At 45.4% G+C, this 20,951-nt stretch overlaps 1 protein-coding gene across 1 annotated transcript in view; it reads right to left on the bottom strand.

The window, feature by feature from the left end:
- LOC136572046 (tumor necrosis factor receptor superfamily member 1B-like) overlaps positions 1 to 19,261 on the bottom strand; it is a 37,106-nt gene extending 17,845 nt beyond the window's left edge. The window contains exons 1-4 of the mRNA XM_066572664.1: positions 19,158 to 19,261; positions 17,816 to 17,876; positions 464 to 539; positions 155 to 283 (exon numbers count right to left, since the gene is read on the bottom strand). Coding sequence (XP_066428761.1) covers positions 155 to 283; positions 464 to 539; positions 17,816 to 17,869 — 259 coding nt within the window. The 5' untranslated portion in view covers positions 17,870 to 17,876; positions 19,158 to 19,261. The remainder of the gene's footprint in view (positions 1 to 154; positions 284 to 463; positions 540 to 17,815; positions 17,877 to 19,157) is intronic.
- Positions 19,262 to 20,951: the final 1,690 nt, after the last annotated feature.

The following is a 20,951-nucleotide window of genomic DNA, read 5'->3' as shown; positions in this document are numbered from 1 at the left end:
TGCCCCATTGTAAAGACTGTGGGTGTTAGACAGTGACTGGCGGTGATCCCTGTGCTCACAGCCGCAGAAGCAGCTTAGTGGCAATCACATGCCAGCCTAGATCTCCACCCGCTGTGTTAATCAGAGGACAGAATTATGCTTTGAGGACATTTACCTTTCCTGCAGCTTCTACAAGTGGCACACTTAGGACCTTTCTGGGACCAGATAATGAAGTTGTTAGGCTCAGAACACGTCCCACATTCTTTATGAGTGTTTTTAACACAAGTAGAGCTCGTCACCTGACCTGGTAATGACAAAGGGAGAACATCATGAGACATCACAACGGGTGCTGAGTATTTGGGGATGACAGACAGAAGGACCAAACCAAGCAAGTCTGCCTCCTTAGCAAATCACTCCGTGGTATGCCACCTACACCGATTGCCGGGCATTGTTATTGGAGCAACCCGGCACATTTAGGACTAACCTTGAGGACATCTGAAGCAGCACTCATTCACCTCCTTATTGTAGTATTGCATTCCTTGGCATTCCTTGGCGGCTCTCTAAAATGACAATGTAACAGAAATCGGTCACAAAGGAGATCTAGTAATAAACAGAATGCTGGAGGGGAAATTCACCTTACTTCTCATATGTCATGGGTAGGGAGTGAGTGTTTGAGTGGAGTCAGTGTTGTGTAGAGTGTTAATACAGCAGAAACAGTCCTAAACTGTCGCTCATGACCTGAAGGTCGTGGGTTCAATCCCCGCTCAAGATTGACTCATCCTTCTATCCTTCCTAACGTTGGTAAAACATGACTGAGGAAGGCAATGGCAAAAACAGTCTGCCAAGAAAACATCACCCTAGGAATACATTCTTGCACCAGGGGACTTTACCTACCTAGAAGGAGGCCTCCATGAGTCTGTGTCATTGTTCTTTAGTCAGCCCACACAGTCCTTGTCTTGTATCTATAAACTTGAGCCTTGTTCTGGGGCTTTATTTATGTTATGAGCTGGGTTCTGTACTGTATTTGTTATGAGCTTGGTTCTGGGGTTTTATTTATGTTATGAGCTGGGTTCTGGTATTGTATATATGTACTTGAGCTTGGTTCTGGTGCTGTATGTATGTTAGGAGCTTTGTTCTGGGGCTGCATGTATGTACTGAGCGTGTTACTGGTAATGTATTTGTTTGGTTCTGTACTTATGTTATGAGCTTTGTTCTCATACAGTATTTATTCACTGAGCTGTTCTGGTGTGGACATGCGACTATCTTGTTGCTTTCTGCACAAGCAGAATACAGGCAGACTGCCATATACAATAGCACAATATACATATTTTTTTTTGTATTATGTATGGGTGGGGTGCCCAAGAAACGTCCGCACAGGGTTCCATCTAACCTAAGGCTATCTAACCTCTAGATGGAGTATTTCGGTGATGTATTGGGTGATGGTGGCGCTCTCACATCTGCGGTGGGGGGTCAGTTTCCCTGCTCTGTTCTGGGAGTAGAAAAGGGGAATCTCCTGAGCAAATGGGGTCTGTCTTATGACGGAACCAAACCGCGCTGAATGGACCCCACTAACTAATGGGTTCCATAAGGTTTCACACAGCTCCCGGAAGAAAAAGCGCCGCATGCAGCGCTTTACCTTCCAGTATTCTGTGCCGGATTTGCGACAGAACCTCTGAACGGAAGTTCCAGCGTGTGATGTGAAGGCAGCCTTACCGTCACAGGTGCAGTTTTTCTGCTGTGACTGCAATTTAAGTAGCTAATTTTCTTGTCAAATGTTCCATAGAGCACAAGGTTATTTAGGTTACTGTGTCAGAGCGGTCCGTAACATTGTGTCAGAAACAGACCTGCCATATCACTGATGTAGTCATATTCTCTGTATACCGGTAGCTACTTAACACTGAATATATCAGAAGGCGAATCGTACAACTTACAGCAGCGGTTTGCAGCGGAGGGGCTGGGGCGGGGGGGGGGGGGGGGGGTGCGGAAGGGTGGGCACTAATCAGCAACATTTCAAACAAAAAGGATCTGTTAAAAACTGATCATAACGGATGTCCGAGGGCTCGTTCACACCAGCGTTCGGTCTGCGCCGGGGCTTTCCATCTCTCTCTTCCGTTTTTGGAGCACGGAGATGGAATAAAACAGGATTAAACTATTCAGTTTTTCTCTAATTGATTTCGAAGGGTTTCAAGTAAATGGAAAACAAATAGAAACTAAAGGAATAGAAGCAAAACGGAAAGTTTTCTGTTTTTAATGGCGCGAACAGTACAGTCAGCAGCGCAATGTGTTCCAAATAAAAAATGGAAGCCTAACAGAATGGAAGGAAACTGGAAGCTTCAGGCGAGATTTACACAGACTTCTTTGCAATATGCAGAGAATAGAACACATCGATTTCAATGGGTTCATTCACAGTTCCATATATTGCGCTCACATGATAAAAGAAGCATCATGCTCTACTTTTCTGTACACTTGTGCACCAAAGGTTCCCATAGAAGTCGATGGGGGTGCAGATGCAAGGGGATGCCTAATACGCTGCGTAATTCTGCCGGAAGAAGAACCCATCTGGAGCTCATTAGCCGTTTCAATCGATATATCCGTTTGCCATTTTTTTAAAAACCCTATTGACATCAATGGGGGAAAAAACGGAACCGTTCAATTCAGTCTTTCTGCTCCAGAAATGGAACAGAGACGAAGCCCAAACACAGGCTGAACGCTAATGTAAACGAGCAAAATCTCATGCAATTGAAAACGAACTATCCGGGTTTTTTTTGGATCCGTTTGCATCAGACGTCCATTTTTTTGATTTTTGAAAAGAAAAAATAAATGGTTTCGTTAATAAAGGATGAAAGAACGCTGACGTGATCCCAGCCCTTTCACACACAGCGAGAACGGCATGGTTTTCCCTTGCCCGAGCGATTGATCTGGTGATGTCATCATTAGCACGTTTATGCTTTCGTACCCCATTTAGACAGGCAGATCATCATTGAGAACCGTGGACTTCTTGTTCAGTCTTTCACATTTCTATGTAAATAAGGGCGATGGAACAATACCTCTGCAGCGCCACCTATTGGAAGGCAGCATTCCTGCAAGTCAATGTTAGACACTTGATACAAGCCTTGTAACAATGACTGGGAATTGAAGTCTTAGGTGTCTCACACACTTTTTGAGTGTTCTCCTTAAGAAGAGACAGCACCTTTTTTTACCTACATTACAGGCCTCTCATCAGCCAATCCAGAAACCTACTGCACACTAAGGTTGGGACATCGAAAACCGAAATATCGAAATATCGATATACCGTTAATGCTTTGGGGATACTCTTCATCGATATTGTTATGTCTGATATATCAGTAACATTGATAGTTTAAGGCGATATAACATCGATTTTTGTAAAGAGGAAACGTGTCTTGCGGTCCGGTGACCAGATTCTCTTTCTTACATTCCGCCCTTTTCCTTGTGTTGTACAGGATGTAGTTTTGCTCGAGGCCCTAATGAACCTATAAACAAGTTCTAGAAACTTTTGGAAAGTGTCAGGTGACTCTTTGCCACCAATAAGGTTTTCTCCAGGCAAAACGACTCTCAAATTGCGTTCGGTGTGCTGTGTTCGCGTTACCAGGCCCTGCCTTGTTTACAAGTTGCCACGGAAACCGTTGGTCCCTCAGCGGCAACTTGAAAAATAGCAGGGCACGTAGCCCCACAAACACACAGAGATCATGCTTACATCCCGTCAGCTCCAGCGGCCATCTCCTGGCTTCCTTGTTTCAGTGTGTTTACTCCAATCATCTTTCTGCACTCCCGGTCATGTCCGCTTGAAGGAGCATTTTGAAGGGAGAGAATGAGAGCAAATTAATATTGCTTGGCTCATTAGATAACGAATATTGGGGCCAATGATAAAAAACTTCTTTTCATAAACCTAATTTTAATTCTATGTTTCTTCTGTAATGTTTTATTTTCATCTGTAACTTTAATATATTTTCATGATGTTAAGGGTGGATTCAGACGACCGTATATCAGCTCGGTTTTCACGTCAAGCCGATATACATCATCCTCATCTGCAGTGGGGGGAGGATGGAAGAGCCAGGAGCAGTTCTCTGAGCTCCCGCCCCCTCTCTGCCTCCTCTCCGCCCCTCTGCACTATTTGCAATGAAAGGGGCGGGGCAGGGCTAAGTTCCACGAATTAGCTCCGCCCCATCCCGCCTCTTACAATATGCTTGTATAAAGAGTCTAATATTGACTTGCAGGAATGCTGCCTTCCAATAGGTGGTGCTGCACAGGTATTGTTCCATCTCCCTTATTTGCATATTACCCAGAGGAGCATGGATGGCCTTATAAGTCTCCTCACTGAACAATCAGTGTTCAAACGCAACAAGAAGTAAACGAGCCAATGATGATTTTTATGCCGGCTGAAACTAAATGAGAAGCGAAAGATTCTCATTCGTCGTTGGCTCCTGTTCAAACGGAACGATTATTGTTCCATCTAAACGCAGCAGATGAACGTACCCAAACCCTACAAGTGCTACAGCCGGTGCTAGGAAGATGCATGCAAAGCCCTAGCTGCAGCCAGATGAGATTGCACATAGCAGGCTGCACTGGACGGACTAGTGACTTGCGTCAGCCTCCTATGCCGGTACTTGTGTACATTCATTCTTGGCTTCCCATCTGAGCTCACAGTGATCATATCTGTAGATGGTGATGGCTACAGAAATGAATTAGGTGTCACAACCTCATTTGCTTACAGTAACGGCCCACAATGCTCACATTTCCAGTACGCTGCGATAGAAAACTCAGCGTGTTACCGGTCAGCGAGGTTATTCATAAGGGGAGAAGAAAAAAGTTCGGCACCGTGTTAGCCAGCAGAGCAAAATGTGATTGTTCCCAGCAAGAGAAACCAAGTAATCTTGTAGACATGATAGCTTTTAATGGCCAACAAAAATACATAATGTAATAATAGCGAGCTTTCAGACTTACTCAGAGTCCTACGTCAAAGGACTTTTGCTTTGATGAAGGACACCGAGTAAGTCCGAAAGCTCGCATTAACATCATGTATTTTTGTTGGCCATTAAAAGGTATCATATCTACAAGATTACTTGGTTTCTCTTGCTGGAAACAATCACATTGAGGGCAGAAGAACATGTGCCGATTGCTTCTGGCTCTGTGGCTGCCACCCAACACATACATTGACATTCACACCCATTATCTGGACACCAGGAGTTGTAGGATTGGATCAGCTGATGGGTGTTGTAGTCTATGTGGGGTGGTCAGGGGTCTACCTAAAGTTTGGGTCTCAGACTCTCCCAGAGGAACCTGGCATCGGTGTCATCCACCCAACTCCAGCCGCTCAAAAACAGACTCTCAGCCACCACTTTGTCTTCCGCTGTTGGTAACCGGTACTCCATGTGCAAAAACATAGGACATGCTCTATATTCCTGCGCACTGGCACACAAAGGTCCCCATAGAAATCTACGGTAGGCGCGCCAAAACGCAACCAAGTGTGCAATACGGTGCACAATTCCATGAAAAAAAAGAGCACATCTGGTTCTCCTTAGGCTAAACAGCCATTTAAATGAAGGGGGAGTTCATCTGCTGCGCCAAAATGAACATGACCTGCGTGCACAAAAAGTGCATTAAAATGCGCCAATACGTGCACAAATCAACCTCGCTCATAGCACAAATACGTTGCGCTGAAGCTTGTGCATTTTCTCATACCCCCCTGCAGAGGTGTAACTTGAAGCTCCCGGGCCCCAATGCAAAACTTGTAGCAGGGCCCCCAACTATATTGCTTTATTCATAGTACTGGGCTCCCTGTATGGAGAAGAGAGGCCTTATGGGCCCCCTAAGGCTCCTGGGCCCTGCATCCTCTATAGTTACACCCCTGCCCCCCTGTGAAGGAGCCCTAATTCTTAGACCTTAAGGGCCATTTACACGTGGATGATTGTCACGCTAAATTCATTTAAACAAACAAATTGTGTGCGCATTTATGCACAAAAGGTCTCCATTAGAGATGAGCGAGCATTGCCCTTAGCGAGTACCTGCCCGCTCGAGAGCAAAGATTCGGCTGCCGGCGGCAGGCAGGGAGCGGCGGAGGAGAGCGGGGAGGAACGGAGGGGAGATCTCTCTCTCCCTCTCTCCCCCCCGCTCCCTCCTGCTTACTGCCACAACTCACCTGTCACCCGCGCCGGCACCCGAACCTTCTCTGCCGAGCGGGGAGATACTCGGTAAGGACAATGCTCAATCGAGTAATTGTCCTTAGCGGGTATGCTCGCTCATCCCTAGTCTCCATAGAAGTGGTGTGCTACCATTAAAGGCCACCAATAGAGGCAGATCACATGAGCGCTGAAAAGCCTGTGGCCAAACGGCCTTGGCCCCCTACCTCACTCACTGACTCTTTATCCCCCGAACCACCAGTGAAAGTCTTCTACGAAACTCAGTTACACTGACCCTACCAAAGCACTGGGTGCGCCATCCAACTCTCCTGCTGCCAGAGTACAGTGTGCAGCAGACTGGGGGAGGAGTCAGATGGTGCACTGAGCGCCCCGGCGGGGTCAGTGTGACTAATTGAGTTTGTCAGAAGTTTTTTTTTACCATTAGTCGGAGGTAGAACAGGTGGGAAGAGTCAGAAATAATGAGCAGAGGCAAGACTGCAACTAGAAGAGGAGGCCACAGAGAGGGCACTATTACTATTGGGGGCCACAGTGGGGGCACTATTTCTATCTGGGGGGGGATAGCAGAACTCTGTAGAACTGGTAAATGACTATTATGTGCTGACTGCAATATTTAGAGATATATTAGGGATCAACTTCTGTATATAAGCCCACTGTGTTATAAATGTTGTCTATCAGAACATATATAGAACTTTTTTTAAGCTTAGGTGTGGGGGCGCCCAATTCCAAATTTTGTACATAGCCACATGAGTTCTCTGTTCGTCCTTGCCTTTCACCATGCTGGGATGTGCTTAAAGGTAAGTGGTGCTGTGAAGTATAGTGGTAGACATGTGGGAGGAAGTGGGTAACTTCTCCTCCTAGTTGGATTTCAAGAGAATTCGACACATCTGCGGTCTGGAAATAACTGCAGACAAATAGAGGCAGCCCAAGGGATTCATGACCAACGAATGCAACAGATTGTTTTCCCCTCTGAGGCACGGACCGCGAGCAATTCTCAGGAAAAACACATTAATGTAAGTTATAATACCCTGTTGCTGCTATAACTGCCTATCAGGAGACACGCGGACTGGCAATTACTTTTGGAACGTCATTGAACTCATCGGTATTTGAGGGGATGAACCTTCGCTTATGCGTTCTCATTCTGAAAGTGATCTCTGGTTATGACTATGAGAACTGAGCCCTTCAACAACAAGACCACCCGACTCATATCTATAGAGATGAGCTGGCCCTACTGGGTAATAAAGATGAACTGAATGTTTGCATAGAAAGAAATGCGGAGATAAGATAGATAATGAAGAAACTGCAGCCCTCCCAGGGACGTGGTTGATTCACCCATGTGAGAGCAGCAATGTTTCAGCTCCTCCGCAGGGCCTTTATCAGCGCCGCACGTATTTGTAGCATTGCACAATATATACAAGCAGATGTGAACGGTCATCAGGGGTAATTCCAGTATTGAGTTGTAGCTTGGCGGTTGCTGGGACACCTAGAGGCACCAGGGCATCAACATACAAGTGAGAAATAATGCCTAGGTAGGTCATGGGTATGTAAGAAGGTCAGTTCTTATGTGTTGCCCTTTACCTATATGTGGGAAGGAAGAGGAAATGGGAGATGACGCAACATGGACAGATATCATTGAAGCTTACAGGGGAGGAGGAAGAAATGTTGCGGGGCAGCACCATGGCAAGGCAGCAATGAATGGCCGTGATTGGTTCATCGAGTACTGGCTCTGATTGACTTGAGAACCGATCAGAGACAGTGCTTCCTGGAAACCTTGCCTGAGCACTGAAGACAAGTGCCGGAGATGCAGAGAAAACCTGCGCCGGAGGCAGACAGTGTCGCTTCAGTGATGTATTTGTTTTTGGTTTTTTTATGCAGCTAGGGCTTATTCTAAGGGTAGGGCTTACGTTTCAAGCCCCCCCCCCAAAAAAAAAAATTCCACCAAAAGAGCGCTAAAAAGTTGTGCAAGTATGTAGCAATGCAATATCACCACAGGAAAACACAGCGATATAACACAGAACACCGCTGTGATTTTCTCGAGGCGATATCGTGCTGCCCGTGTGAAAGCAGCCTTAATGTCACAACTGATAGGTCGTGCTATACCCCACTATATCTTGTTTATTTCCTTCGATATTATGTATTTTTGATTATATCATTTGATGTCTTGTACCGGGATAACTGAGGGCAACACAAGGGACAGTGGTGTCCGGTGTTGAGGGACAGCATCAGTGAGCTATAATACTAGAGAACGTCATAGGAAGAACTAGCATAGGGACAGTGTTTTTTTCAGGTTCTTATTTCAAGTCCTTATCATTTGCTCTAGCCTCTCTTGCCAGTTTCATTGTATTTATCACTGTTACTGGGTTAATGCATGATTCCTATCTGTATTGTTTGTAATGTCCAGTTGTTATGCTATGGGGCTCTATTATAAGTCCTGAGGGTATCTGAGAACTGGGAGACCCTATTAGTTCCCAGGAAAGACGACTGTTGGAGGTGAAGCCGAGTTCTGCCATTTAGCGTGAAAATCACAACCGCATCAAAAGCCGCTACAAAAGTAGGCTGGTCTTTACCGCATTGTCAGAATATACTAGACAGATGACTGCTCTACTATAGGGACACTGCCGAGTATATATACGGCCGGCTTCATCTGTTACAAGAAAACGCATAAGGCCGGCTTCACACTAGCGTAAGCGTATTTGCCCGTGCCTGGGTGCCGCGTATTTGCAGAATGAACTATGCTGTTTTTGAGCGCGGCACAAAGCATCTTCATTTGCACGCGGCAAAAAAAAAAATGCAACGATTGAAATGTCTAATTCGTTCAATGAGTTCCAGATGTGTTATTTTTCCTGTGCAATTGCGCGGTGTTTTACGCATCTCCTAGCATATTTTGCACGCATTCTCATTGACTTCTATGGGTGGGCAAATAAGCAGGAAAATAGAGCCTGTGAGGTTTTTTTGCGCGACCGAAATGCGCGAGAAAAATAGGCACATGTGAACGAACCCATTGAATCAGGGTGTTCTATTCTCTACGTATTGCGTGCGCAAATACGCCCGTGCAAAGGCTGCCTATAACAATTCTAGCCGAGTGGATTGATAAGCTGATAATTGTTTTGACTGGAGGATGGGGGATATGAGCTAGGCGCCATGACACGAGCGTACGCTCGCTGAAATGTCAACGCTTATCTCTACTCAATAGCTTGCGCAGGTCTTGAGTTCAGTCATCATTTTCCCTTCAGAAGGACGAGCACCGGAGCCCGTGTCACCCCAGAAACCGCAGTCCCCAGACGACAGCTCAGACACTCGTTTGATGTACAACCTCTCAGCCCTGGCGGAAGGTTTCGCAATAGTCACAGAAGCCGGCAGCCCGTCGCAGTGTGATTCAGCCGCATCAGGATGACATTTAACGTGATCATAACAGGTAGCAAAATTCCCAGAATGACATTCAAAGAAGACGAGCTTCTGACGGCCGCCCCGGCCTGATGTCATGTTTTGCTCAAAATTTCTACCGTACGGTGAAAAATAGCAAAACGGTGAATTCAAAAATACTCAGAAATTTTTAAAGGGGTTTTCAGGTTGAAGCAAATAAATATTATTCTTTGTATGATGAAAAGGTAAACGGTTTCCCTGTAGAATAGGTATCACTTTTTCAAGATCTCTGCTTGCTGGCATTCGGTAGACGTCTATCCTCGTCATGTGATGGACTCATGGGGACACGGCCCATTACGGTACGGGATGATTTCTGGAACGGGCCGCACACCTGTGTAGATACATACCCCCTGGAAATAAGCAATGAAGGCTTCTGACCCTTCCAAAGTCCACTGTTGGCCATGTTATTCGGAAATGGAGACCATCTGCCGTGTGTGGTGCTGCCATGTTCAGGGAGACCTTGTAAACCTACGGAACGTGGACAACAAAGTCTTGTACGGGCTGTGAAGGCATCACGCACATCGTCTGCCCTCGCTCAGGAGGTCTCACAGGCCATTGGAACATCCATTAGCACCAGAACCATCCGTAGGGAACGGCATGTGAGGGGTCACCATGGACGAGCCCCAACCTCACAGCCATGAATGTACAGAGGCGCCTGCGATGGTGCTTGGAGCGTCGGACTGTAAGTGAGTGCAAGCGAGTGTTGTGGACAGCTGAATCACAGTGCACCATCTTCTGATCGGATGGCAGCACTTGGGTATGACGGTTAGCTGGACAGCGGTTTCTACATGACTGCATCATCCCAGACTTTTACTATTGATGACCTATCTTCAGAATAGGTCATCATTAGTTCGTCAGCAGGGCTTCACCGGTCATGATCCACACGAATCAGCTGATTGCCAGGCCCGCTGTAAGTGTGAGCAGTGCTGGAAGCAGACAGCGCTGTCCGTATTGCAGCAGTCTGGGTCGGTACTGCAGGCACAGATCCCATTGAATTAAATAGTAGCTATACCTGTGGTACCAAACTGAGCCTCTGCAATATGGACAGCACTATCTGCTTGCAGCACGGTCCACACTGACAGTGGACCTAGCAATCAACTATTGATGACTTATGATGAAGGTAGGTCATCAACAGTAAAAGTTCTGGACAACCCTTTTAAGCCATTAAGGACCGTGCGCTGTAAATATACGGTGTGGGATTAAAGCTCCTTCAAACTAGTAGGAGCAGGCCGGATTCTTGGTTGTCAGACACAGCTGAGGACCCGAAGGAGAAGGAAAGTGTTTTTTAACCGTTTCTGCCTTCTCTTTTATAAGCTACGTAGCACTCATTGAGCGTTATGTAGAGAATGCAGGAAGCAGCAGTGCTGCTTCCTGTACGGGACCTGCTCACCACATGATCACCAGCATGTCAGAGCAGTAGGGTCTGAGCAGACCCCTAACCAGTTCTGATAGTGATTACTGTCACACTAGGAGGATGTTCTCCCTGTAACTGGGGCTCATATGGTTGCTGCTCCTCTGAATGCTGCAGTTAGGGCTCCTTCACACGGCCGGGAAAATCTCACACGAATATGAACCCCATTCTTTTGAATCGGGTCATACACTTGAGCGATTTTTTTTTTTCCTCCCGCATTGCAGCATGTCCTATCTTTGGGGGTTCCCTTGGAACGGTTCGTGTCATCCATTGTTTTCAATGGGGCTGGCTTAGCATCACACAAAAACAATTGAAAAAAATGGAAACCGCTAAGTGATCCTTGAAATGCTGCAAGAGGGGTGTTGTCTCTCTTTAGGGAGAGCACCCAAAAAGTGTGTGGAGACACCTAGGGGTGAGCGAGGGGTGAGCGAGCAAGAAGAGAGCCCAGAAGGGGTGTGAGAAGACACCTGAAAGTTGCGTGAGGAGACTTATACGGCCATGCACGTTCCTCTGGGTAATTTATGCAAATAAGAGAGATGGAACAATACCTCCGCAGCGCCACCTATTGGATGGCAGCATTCCTTCAAATCAATGTACAATTTGTTAACAAGTCTGTAAAGCAATGATTGGGAATAGGAAACCAAGCCAGAATCCATACACAGACAGCTGTTTCAGGGTGTTTACCCCTCATCAGGTTTCAGTAGGTTTCTGGCTTGTAACGTGGGTCAAGAAGGTTGCATTGAGTTGCAGTGTGTGTGCTCCAATCATCTTGCCCAGGAGATGGCGATCCATATAGTCATCTAATCCCCGGGGTGTCATACTATATTTTCAGCAGAAATCTCCACTCGCACCTCGATCATGAAATGACTGAGCTGGAGGAGCTGTTTGTGGCGCTGATCGTTGTCTCCCTGCACCACAAGCCCCTCTAAGCCTTCTATGTGGGATGTGGTTTTTATAAAGAAGCGTTGACTCTAATGCGCTGAAAATAGATACAAAATTACTGATCAGATTTTCCATTTCGCATAATAAACACATCAGTCGTCCATACAGGCAGCTATACCTACATCCCCACACACCCACAGAGGATGGCAGGATGCGGCAGAGCAGGTATATGGTGGTACTTTATACTCAACACTAAAGGGGGTTGTACAACATTAGCAAAGCATGGCGTCTTTCTTCCATCAAACAGCGCTACACCTGTACAGGTGGTTGTGTGTGGTATTGCATCTCACTTCAGTGGCGCTGAACTGCAATACCAGATACATCCAATGGGGGGTGTGGCGCTGGTTCTGAAAGAAGGCAGGATGTACAGTTACAAAATAGAGGTTCGGGTTTGTATGGATCAGGAGCCGATCCCGCTCCATGCAATTCGGGTGCCGGCTGTTTCTTACAGCTGCCACACGCAGGCAACAGCCACGATCAGCACTCGCCCTTTAAATATCACAGTCCATTCTGACAACGGCATTCAATAGCCCTGATCGAAGTTCGGAGGTCCCAACCGCGATGAGATTGTGGGATGCCATTCAGTTACCATAGAAGTCGGGGGACCTTCCGAAGGCCCCCCCTAGTCTGACATTGCAGACTACCTATCAAGCCATGTCTGTAGTGTGGCTTGATAGATTGCAGTATAATGTAATACTTTGGTATTACATTACACTGTGGAAGCGAAGAAGAAACAATTGCAAGTTCAAGTCCCCTATGGCAACTGGAAAAAAAAAATTAAAAAGGAGTATAAAAAAAATGTATTCAAAAAATAAAAGGTAATTAAAAAAAAAATTCTCATACTTATAATAAAAAACAAACCTATTTCGTATCGCTTCGTCCGTTTGAGTCCAATCTATCAAAGTAACGCGTTATTTGTCCCGCACGGTAAACAGTGTTAGAAAAAAAAATAATACGCAATGTCAGAATTAGCATTTTTTGCTCACCCCACCCCCAAGATAAAGTTTAAGCAAAGGTGATCAAAAAGTTTTGATTGGCCCCCGCAGCGGACCTCAACCCTTCAGTTGGAGTGAATAGAAGGGATGAACTCTGCCGCGGATACCAAATGGTTTTGGAGCAGATTTGCTGCAGATGTTTCAGCCTTGGAAAATCCACAGCAAAGCCCCCACATGGGAACGTATCCTGAAAGCAGAGCTGCCAAGACCCCAACTGCCACATGGCTATTGATGGGACCTAGATCTGCCACTAAGACCTCTTTCACACGGGTGTTGCAATTTTTGGCCAGAAATCACATAAACAGGAGATAGCCACTAAGTCGTGGCTAAATCTACTGTTTTCTTGCCCGTTTACATGGCCGGGTTGCGGCATAAATACGCAGCAGCCTCGAAATCCGTGGGGGGGGGAGACCTTAGTGCTCCTTTTCTGGCGGCTGTCATAGGCTCCCATAAGAGTCTATGGAATCCGATGCTTCAGATGGTCACGATTTTCAGCTGGCGTTTTACTGCCACGATAATACGCTCGTGTGAATGCACCCTAAGGGTGTATTCAGATGCTGCAGCAGAGGTGTTGTAAAAACTGCGCTACTAAAACCGCAGGCATTTTTACAGCTGTCCACGGGGATTTTAATGTAATTGTAGTAAACAAACGTAACAGCATAAGAAACCACAACACAACCACCTGCGGTTTTTGCAGTGTTCTCTGATGTGGTTCTTACCTGCATGGTCTGAATTAACTCTTAGTTTTCGTAAGTATCTAAATTCAAGGGGTTGTCCGGGGCTTTTGGGACTTTTTTTCTAGTGATGTCCTGGCCGATCAGCTGATCAGGCGCCCGCTGTCAGTGTGGACAATGCTGGAAGAAAATAGCGCTGTCTGTTGTGAAATGACCCATTTGGCGAGTGTGATATCGATCTGAGAAACTTACTTAATCCCCAGCTCTGATCCACCAGCGGCCGCTACTGCTGCTGATTCTGTGAACCCTGACCTCTCACCCGCTGTCCATGGGCATAGAGGCTTTCCTTCACACAAATGCCAGGGTAGAGGTCAGGGTAGCGGTGGCCACCGATGGATCGGAGCTGCAGACCACGTAAGTGAAATGCCTTTTTTGTTGCCGCCAGCCGGAGGTCAAGGGACACCATTACTACTAGGGCTGCTATGGCGGTCACTCTTACTACTGGGGACAATATGACTAATAGGGCCACAATGAGGGGGTCACTATTACTACTGAAGCCAGAATGGGGGTCACTATTGCTACTGGGGCCACTAACAAGGGTCACTATAGATATTAGTGCCATTAAGGGGGTCACTAATACTACTGCGGCCACTACTGGAGGAACAATCAGACGCACCTTAATCTGCTGCTGCGAATTTCGGTCCATAACCCACATGTCTTATAGTAATATCCTGCATGTGTGAAAGGTACCCTTAAGGTTTTTTGATGCATTTTATTTTTGAAACCCAAATCAGATATGGTTCATAAAAGGCGAGAAAGTATAGCGGACAGATACCAGAACTTCTCTTTAGTGAACCCAAACTTGGGTTTGACTTCAAAAACTGCATCCAAAAACCTGACCAAAACCTGCAAGTCTGACCGCACTCTCCAAGTAATCCAGCGGGCTCAGAGCGGGCAGTCATGTGTATGTGCAGTGATATGTCACAAGACACTGAGGACATAAGTGACACATCCACATCACATGCGCAAGTCTATAGAAAAACTAAACACCACATCATCTGCCGCGACATGTAATGGATCCTGCCTAATGTTCAGGGGTTTTCATAGACAAACATAACGCAATGTGTACTTAACATGTGCCAAATTCACAAAATAAGAGGTCTCCAGTTGTTGGAAACCCCCAGCATGCCCCGACAACTGATGATCAAATATATGATAAAGGGACACCATAGAACAAAATGTAACAGTGAGCAACAGTGTAGCATTTATCAGTATGTTACATATAATCACAATAGCATCTCCTTCCCTCTCGACCAACACCAGACAAGAACTTATAAAATTCCATGAGAGATTCAATGCATTTCCCCCCACCATAAACCTGACATTAAGCTACTCATATACTAAAATCAACTTTTTGGACACCAACATAAAAATTTCAAACAACTCAATGCAGACATCCCTGTAGCGAAAACCGATTGATCGGCCCACATATCTCAGATGGGACAGCTTCCGCTCTACACATCAAAAGGTCAATCATCTACAGCCAGGCCATCAGATATAACCGGATCTGCTCCAACCCAACAGACAAAGAGGAACATCCATACCAACTTAAAAGCTCAATTAATGACCAAATCACCAGAGCCACCAGGATACCCAGGAATCAACTACTCCGATACACAGAGAAGGAAGGAAATGATCGTGTGCCTCTAGTAGTGACCTACAATACATAGCTAGAGGTGCTAAGGAAGGCTGCAAAGAAACTCCACCATATCCTACACAAGGATGACCGTCTGAAAACCATATTCCCGGACCCTCCCCTTCTGCGTTACAGGCAACCTCCAAATTTGAGGATCCTTATAATCAGGAGTGCATTGCCCTCTGACACACAAAAAGAAACACATCCGTGCAATCTAAGGAGCTGTAAGACCGTCTCACATGTACGGACCATGGACAGGATACAAATCCCCAACACACAGCAGGACTATAAGATCCCGGGGACATTCACATGTTCGGCGTCCGATGTTGGAGAAACAGGACAAAAACTGAAAGCGAGGATGAGATCTCATCGCCACACGATTAAAGAGAGAAAGACAGAATTACTTGTTGCAGAGACTTTTTCTAGTCATTGATACAATATAGAACACATGAAAGTCACCATATTTAGAGGCAATTTCAAGTCACAAAGCCATAGTAGAATTTGGGATTACAAATTTATAACAGCTTTTGACACTTTCAACAGAGGGTTAAATTGTTCAAGAGGGTTCATGCGTGACTGGGAAGTATGACACTAATTCAGAGACCTTAAACCTTTACATCTTAATCAGTGGACTTTTTCAGTATTTGTTTATTTCTCTACTCATCCTGTTCTGGTAAGAAGAAGAAAAAATTATGTGCAAATTAATCACATCATGTCTGTGCCTTGTCATAAGTATGTATGTATGTGTGTGTATATATATATATATATATATATATATATATATATATATATATGCCTCTTTGGATCTATTTCATTATGCCCGAGGAAGAATCCTGTGAGTTCGGAAAGCTTACATTAACATCATGTATTTTTGTTAGCCATTAAAAGGTATCATATCTACAAGATTACTTGGTTTCTCATGCTGAGAACAATCCCATTTCCTTCCCTCCAGTAATGGCCTACAGATGGGTCTAGGCTGGGAATAGCTGCTCAGACTAAGAGATGTTTGCACTCCATTTCTTGCTGCAAAGTATCATGGAAGTACATTTTATAGGGAATATGCATTAAAAAAAAAATCATCCTGCTACATTTCTACCTTCATGCTGACAAGTGCCAGATATAGTTCTTGTTTTGGTAGAGGAGTACTGCACATATATCCTCTATGTATGTACTGTATGTATAAACACTGACTAGCCCTGCGCCAACCCTTGTATAGTGGCCGGCGCATGTAATTGCAAGCACAGTTCTCGGTGAAGTCCATGAGATCTGCGCTTGTAACTGCAGCCTAGGGGCCCATTGATTTCAATGAGAGCTGTGCTTGCAATTATGAGCCCTAGCCACTACACAGCGGCCGGAGCAGCAGCTTCTGCTCCAACCCCGGTGTATCCCGGCAGGCGCTGCTTGTATAACCCCTTTCATAACCATCTGCCTAATATTGTGTAGGTCTCCCTTGTGCTAGCAAAGTAGCTCTGACTCATTGAGTCATGGACTCCACAAGACCAATGAAGCTGTCCTGCAGATAGTCGTTAGTAGCAGATCATCTAAGTCCTGTAAGTTGTGAGATGTGACTTCACTGGATCAGACTTCTTCCAGCACATCCCACAGATGCTCGATCAGATTGAGATCTGAGGAATTAGGAGGACAAGTCATTCGTTTGGGCTGTTTATCATGTTCCTCTCCTCTGAAAACATGACCTGTTGGCGGTCCCTGAGGACTGGAGTTGGGGAACACTGTTCTATGGAATCGGACCAGACGGACCAGCCTTCACTCCCCACATACACCAATGAACCGTGGGCATCATAACCCTGTAACGAGTTCACCAGTTATTCCTTGTTGGACCTCTTTTGGTAGGCATTAACCATTGCATACTGAGAATGCCCCACAAGACCTTCCAATGTGGAGATGCTCTGACCATTGACACCGCAATTAGGCTTTTGTCAAAGTCTCTTTACATTTGCCCATTTTTGTGCTTCCAACACATCAGCTTCCAGAACTGACTGTTCACTTGCTGCCTTGGTCCGGAAAGTCTTCAGACCATTTCACTTTTTTTTTACATTTTGTTATGTTGTGGCTTTGTGCAAGTTTATAAAAAAAAAAAGTTTTTCCCATTATTCTGCACTCAATATCACTGCTTGATCCACTGTAACCACATGCGGATCACCGGTACTGTCCAGGACTTAGCAGTGATCCGCTAAGTCCGGGTTACAATGGATCCCCGCAGTGTCTATATTTATTCTAAGAGGTGCCATCGTAGCAAGATAACGAATATTCTTCACTTTATCTGTCAGTGGTTTTAATATCATGGCTGATCAGTGTCAATATAAACCCTACAGCCTTCCCCTTCCTTGTCACCATTACAAAGTATGACTTTCATTCTGAGGATGTGACAGCCCCCCCACCCCCACCCCACGCTCTTGTACATTTAATGGAAAGTCTGTTCTTGACTAATCTTCAAACCCCTCTAATAAGAAAAAAATACGCCCCCTCTCCAGAACCCTAGCAAAGACAGAAAACACACATATATATGTATAAAGCTATACCTGGCAGGTCCCCGTGACCATGATGAGGACTGATACCACACGAGCAAAGAACATGGCGTCTCTGTGGGAGAAAGAACAAAATGAGTAGAAGACCGTAGAAATGTGTTCATGCCATGCAGACCGCCGTATGTGCTACATGTCATCCATCGAGATGCTTTAAGATCAAGAATCAAGTCCAACGTGGATCAACAGTACAGTATAATAACTTCAATAATGGGGACATTACGGAGGCATGAGACACTTTGTACCTCCATCCATCTAATACCAACACTACTGAGACGTTAGAAACCGAAAAAAGTAACTAAAAATAACAAAATTGGCCGTGTTCCATTAGTCACAAAATCAGCAATTGGATATAAATGAATTTGGCGCAAAAACCCCATTTATATTTTTTAACCCCTTCACTTCCCCATGTACCAATATTGGTCTAACCTGTTGTTGGCCGGCCAACATTTAGTAGGAAATGTTGCAAATGCTTCATAAATGTATCGCCAGCTTGTATCAAAAATAAGCCAAGCCTCCAAAACGGAAAACAATGACCTTGAGGGGATATATGCAAATAATGGCGGCCTGACGGTTTACTGTAGCAGCCTCATCCTCACATTGTATCTATAGGACTAGAAGCCTCTGTAACGCTGCTGCCAACGAGTATAAGGTCAATTATAATCTAATTAGGCATTTATGGTATTATCAATGTATGGCGCTCTAATACGGATCAGTCCATGTTTATTATTTAGATTAACCCTTTCTGTGCATTAATTAATACCAAACTAAGAATATATCATTGTGCGCAAGTCTAAAAGCAGATACAAACTGTCCCCATGTCACCGTAGCATTACAGCGAATCACACCGGAATCACACCGATAGCAAATCCAGGATGCAAAAAAGGGGAAGTATGAAGAAAAGACCGATGAATTTCCTTCCTGTTGGATCTACTTCTGTCTTTGGCCCAAAAACTGCATTAAAGATCTATATATGTCACCCCAGCTTTAGGGTGCGTTCACACGTTACTGATATACTGCAGATTTTGGTGCGGATCTGCAGCAGATTTCACCCTTTCAATTGAATTAAAATTGTAATCTGCTGCAGATCGGTGATGTGTGAAAGAGACCTTTCACACATGCGGGATATTTCTGCAAGACGCACCTAAAGATGCGGAAATTTGCACTAAAATGATACATTGCGGGTTATGGAGCAGAAATCTGCTTTAGCTGCGTCTTTGATCCATGTGTCAAAGGTCCCTTAGAGTTTAAAGCTGGGTCTGTAGGAAGCCGTGTGCACTGTAGTCTACTCCATCTGTGTAAAAGCTAGCAGGCATGAGCGGAGCGGCTGGGCACTTACCTTGGTCTTCTACAATCCAGCAGGTCCTGCGGCAGCACTGTAGAGCCTGGTGCTGTTCACAGTGCAGGAGTCATGTCAGCGAGCAGCATCCCTCTATCACACTCCTCATCACTAGCGCCTCGCGTTCTCATTAAACCCTTCATTCAGAAACTAACTATTTCGACCACAAGTCACTAAATTCCTCCTCCTCGCACCTATTGGTTATTACATGTTTGCAGTTACTCAACCCAATATTACAAGTATGATTCATGACTGTGTGAATAGAGTCCTGATCAGCACGTTCTGCAGCGGCCACCTTATCACACAAAGCCAACCAAACTCACAGAAGTGACCAAGAAGTTATCAAGAAATTCAAGGTTATTACAAACTTAATTAAAAAAAAAAAATTATATATATATATATATATATGTATATATAAAACAAGTAATCGGAATAGAGAAACAGACAGATATAAGTAGGAAGCTGAAATTCTCCAGAAAAATAACCACATGCCTATGTATCATCAGCGGATCATTATAGAGCGCACAGAATAAGGAGCATTATTAACCCTCTCCAATCCACTGTCTGATGTATGAAGACATTATGATTCAAGGCTGTATAGCTACGATGTTGGAAGACGTCTGTCGGGGTTCTCTTACAGTATATTGCCGGCCTCTCTGCTGTTGGAGCTTATCCAACGTGTCACCTCATGCAGTACTGGCTTTAGCCAGCAGATAGCGCCGTTGTATAACGGCAGAAAAAGAGTAAGCCCCCTAGGAAAACCAGAATACAAATTGGATTGGAAAGGGTTAATGAATCAAATATATTAAAATGCAAATTGCAAAACGTATGTATGACCAGCGCAGCTGCAAATAATAAAGTGCGGATATAAATATCATAAAGTCAGAGCTGAAACATCAAATTCACAGGAAAATCAATGACAATAACCATTCCAAGAATATGCCCTAAATGCAGTATAAAAAGAAGACGGGGGGACATAATAAGATATCCTTCACTTACCCTGGCTCATGATGACAACAGTTGGAGGTCCACAGCAGAAGAATACCCCGACGCACGTTTCACCTGTCAAGGCTTTATCAGGAGGTAATCATGAGCCAGGGAACATTTATGTGCTGAGTAGCACATTAAATGGGTTGTACCAGAATTTCAAGTTATTCCCTATCCACACTGCTGAGACCCCCGTCAATCTCATGAAGGGGTTCCTGCGCCCCCTTTCTCCTCACTGGTGGGTCACTGTACATCCTGCAGTGAGGAGGAGACTGAATGAAGCGCTGGTTGTGCAAGCACTCCATTCAGTTACAATGGACTGCCGAGATACCCAAACAGCACCCATTCCAATATTTCCGTCAGCCCCATTGAAATGAATGGAGTGCTGACCATGCATGCATGTCATGATTAGAGATGAGCGAGTAGTGCCTTAGCCGAGTATCTCCCCGCTCATCTCTAAAGATTCGGGGGCCGGCGCGGGTGACAGGTGAGTTGTGGCAGGGAGGAGACAGGGAGAGAGAGATCTCCCCTTTGTTCCTCCCCGCTCTCCCCCACCACTCCCCGCCCGCTGCCGGCCCCCGAATCTTTAGAGACGAGCGGGGAGATACTTGGCTAAGGCACTACTCGCTCCAGTAATGTGCCTTAGCGAGTATACTCGCTCATCTCTATTCATGATCCATTCAGAGTGATGTCACTTTAGGAGGACAAGCGACCCCTACAGTGAAAGGAGACCCATAGATTGTGGGGGTCTCAGTGGTGAGATCCCACCGATCAGCAAGTTATGCCCTATCCTGTGTAGGGGATAAC

This window comes from Eleutherodactylus coqui, chromosome 6 (genome assembly GCF_035609145.1).
Source record: "Eleutherodactylus coqui strain aEleCoq1 chromosome 6, aEleCoq1.hap1, whole genome shotgun sequence".
Lineage (NCBI taxonomy): Eukaryota > Metazoa > Chordata > Amphibia > Anura > Eleutherodactylidae > Eleutherodactylus > Eleutherodactylus coqui.
Note: the sequence above shows the minus strand (reverse complement) of the source record. Positions and strands in the feature narration are given on the sequence as shown.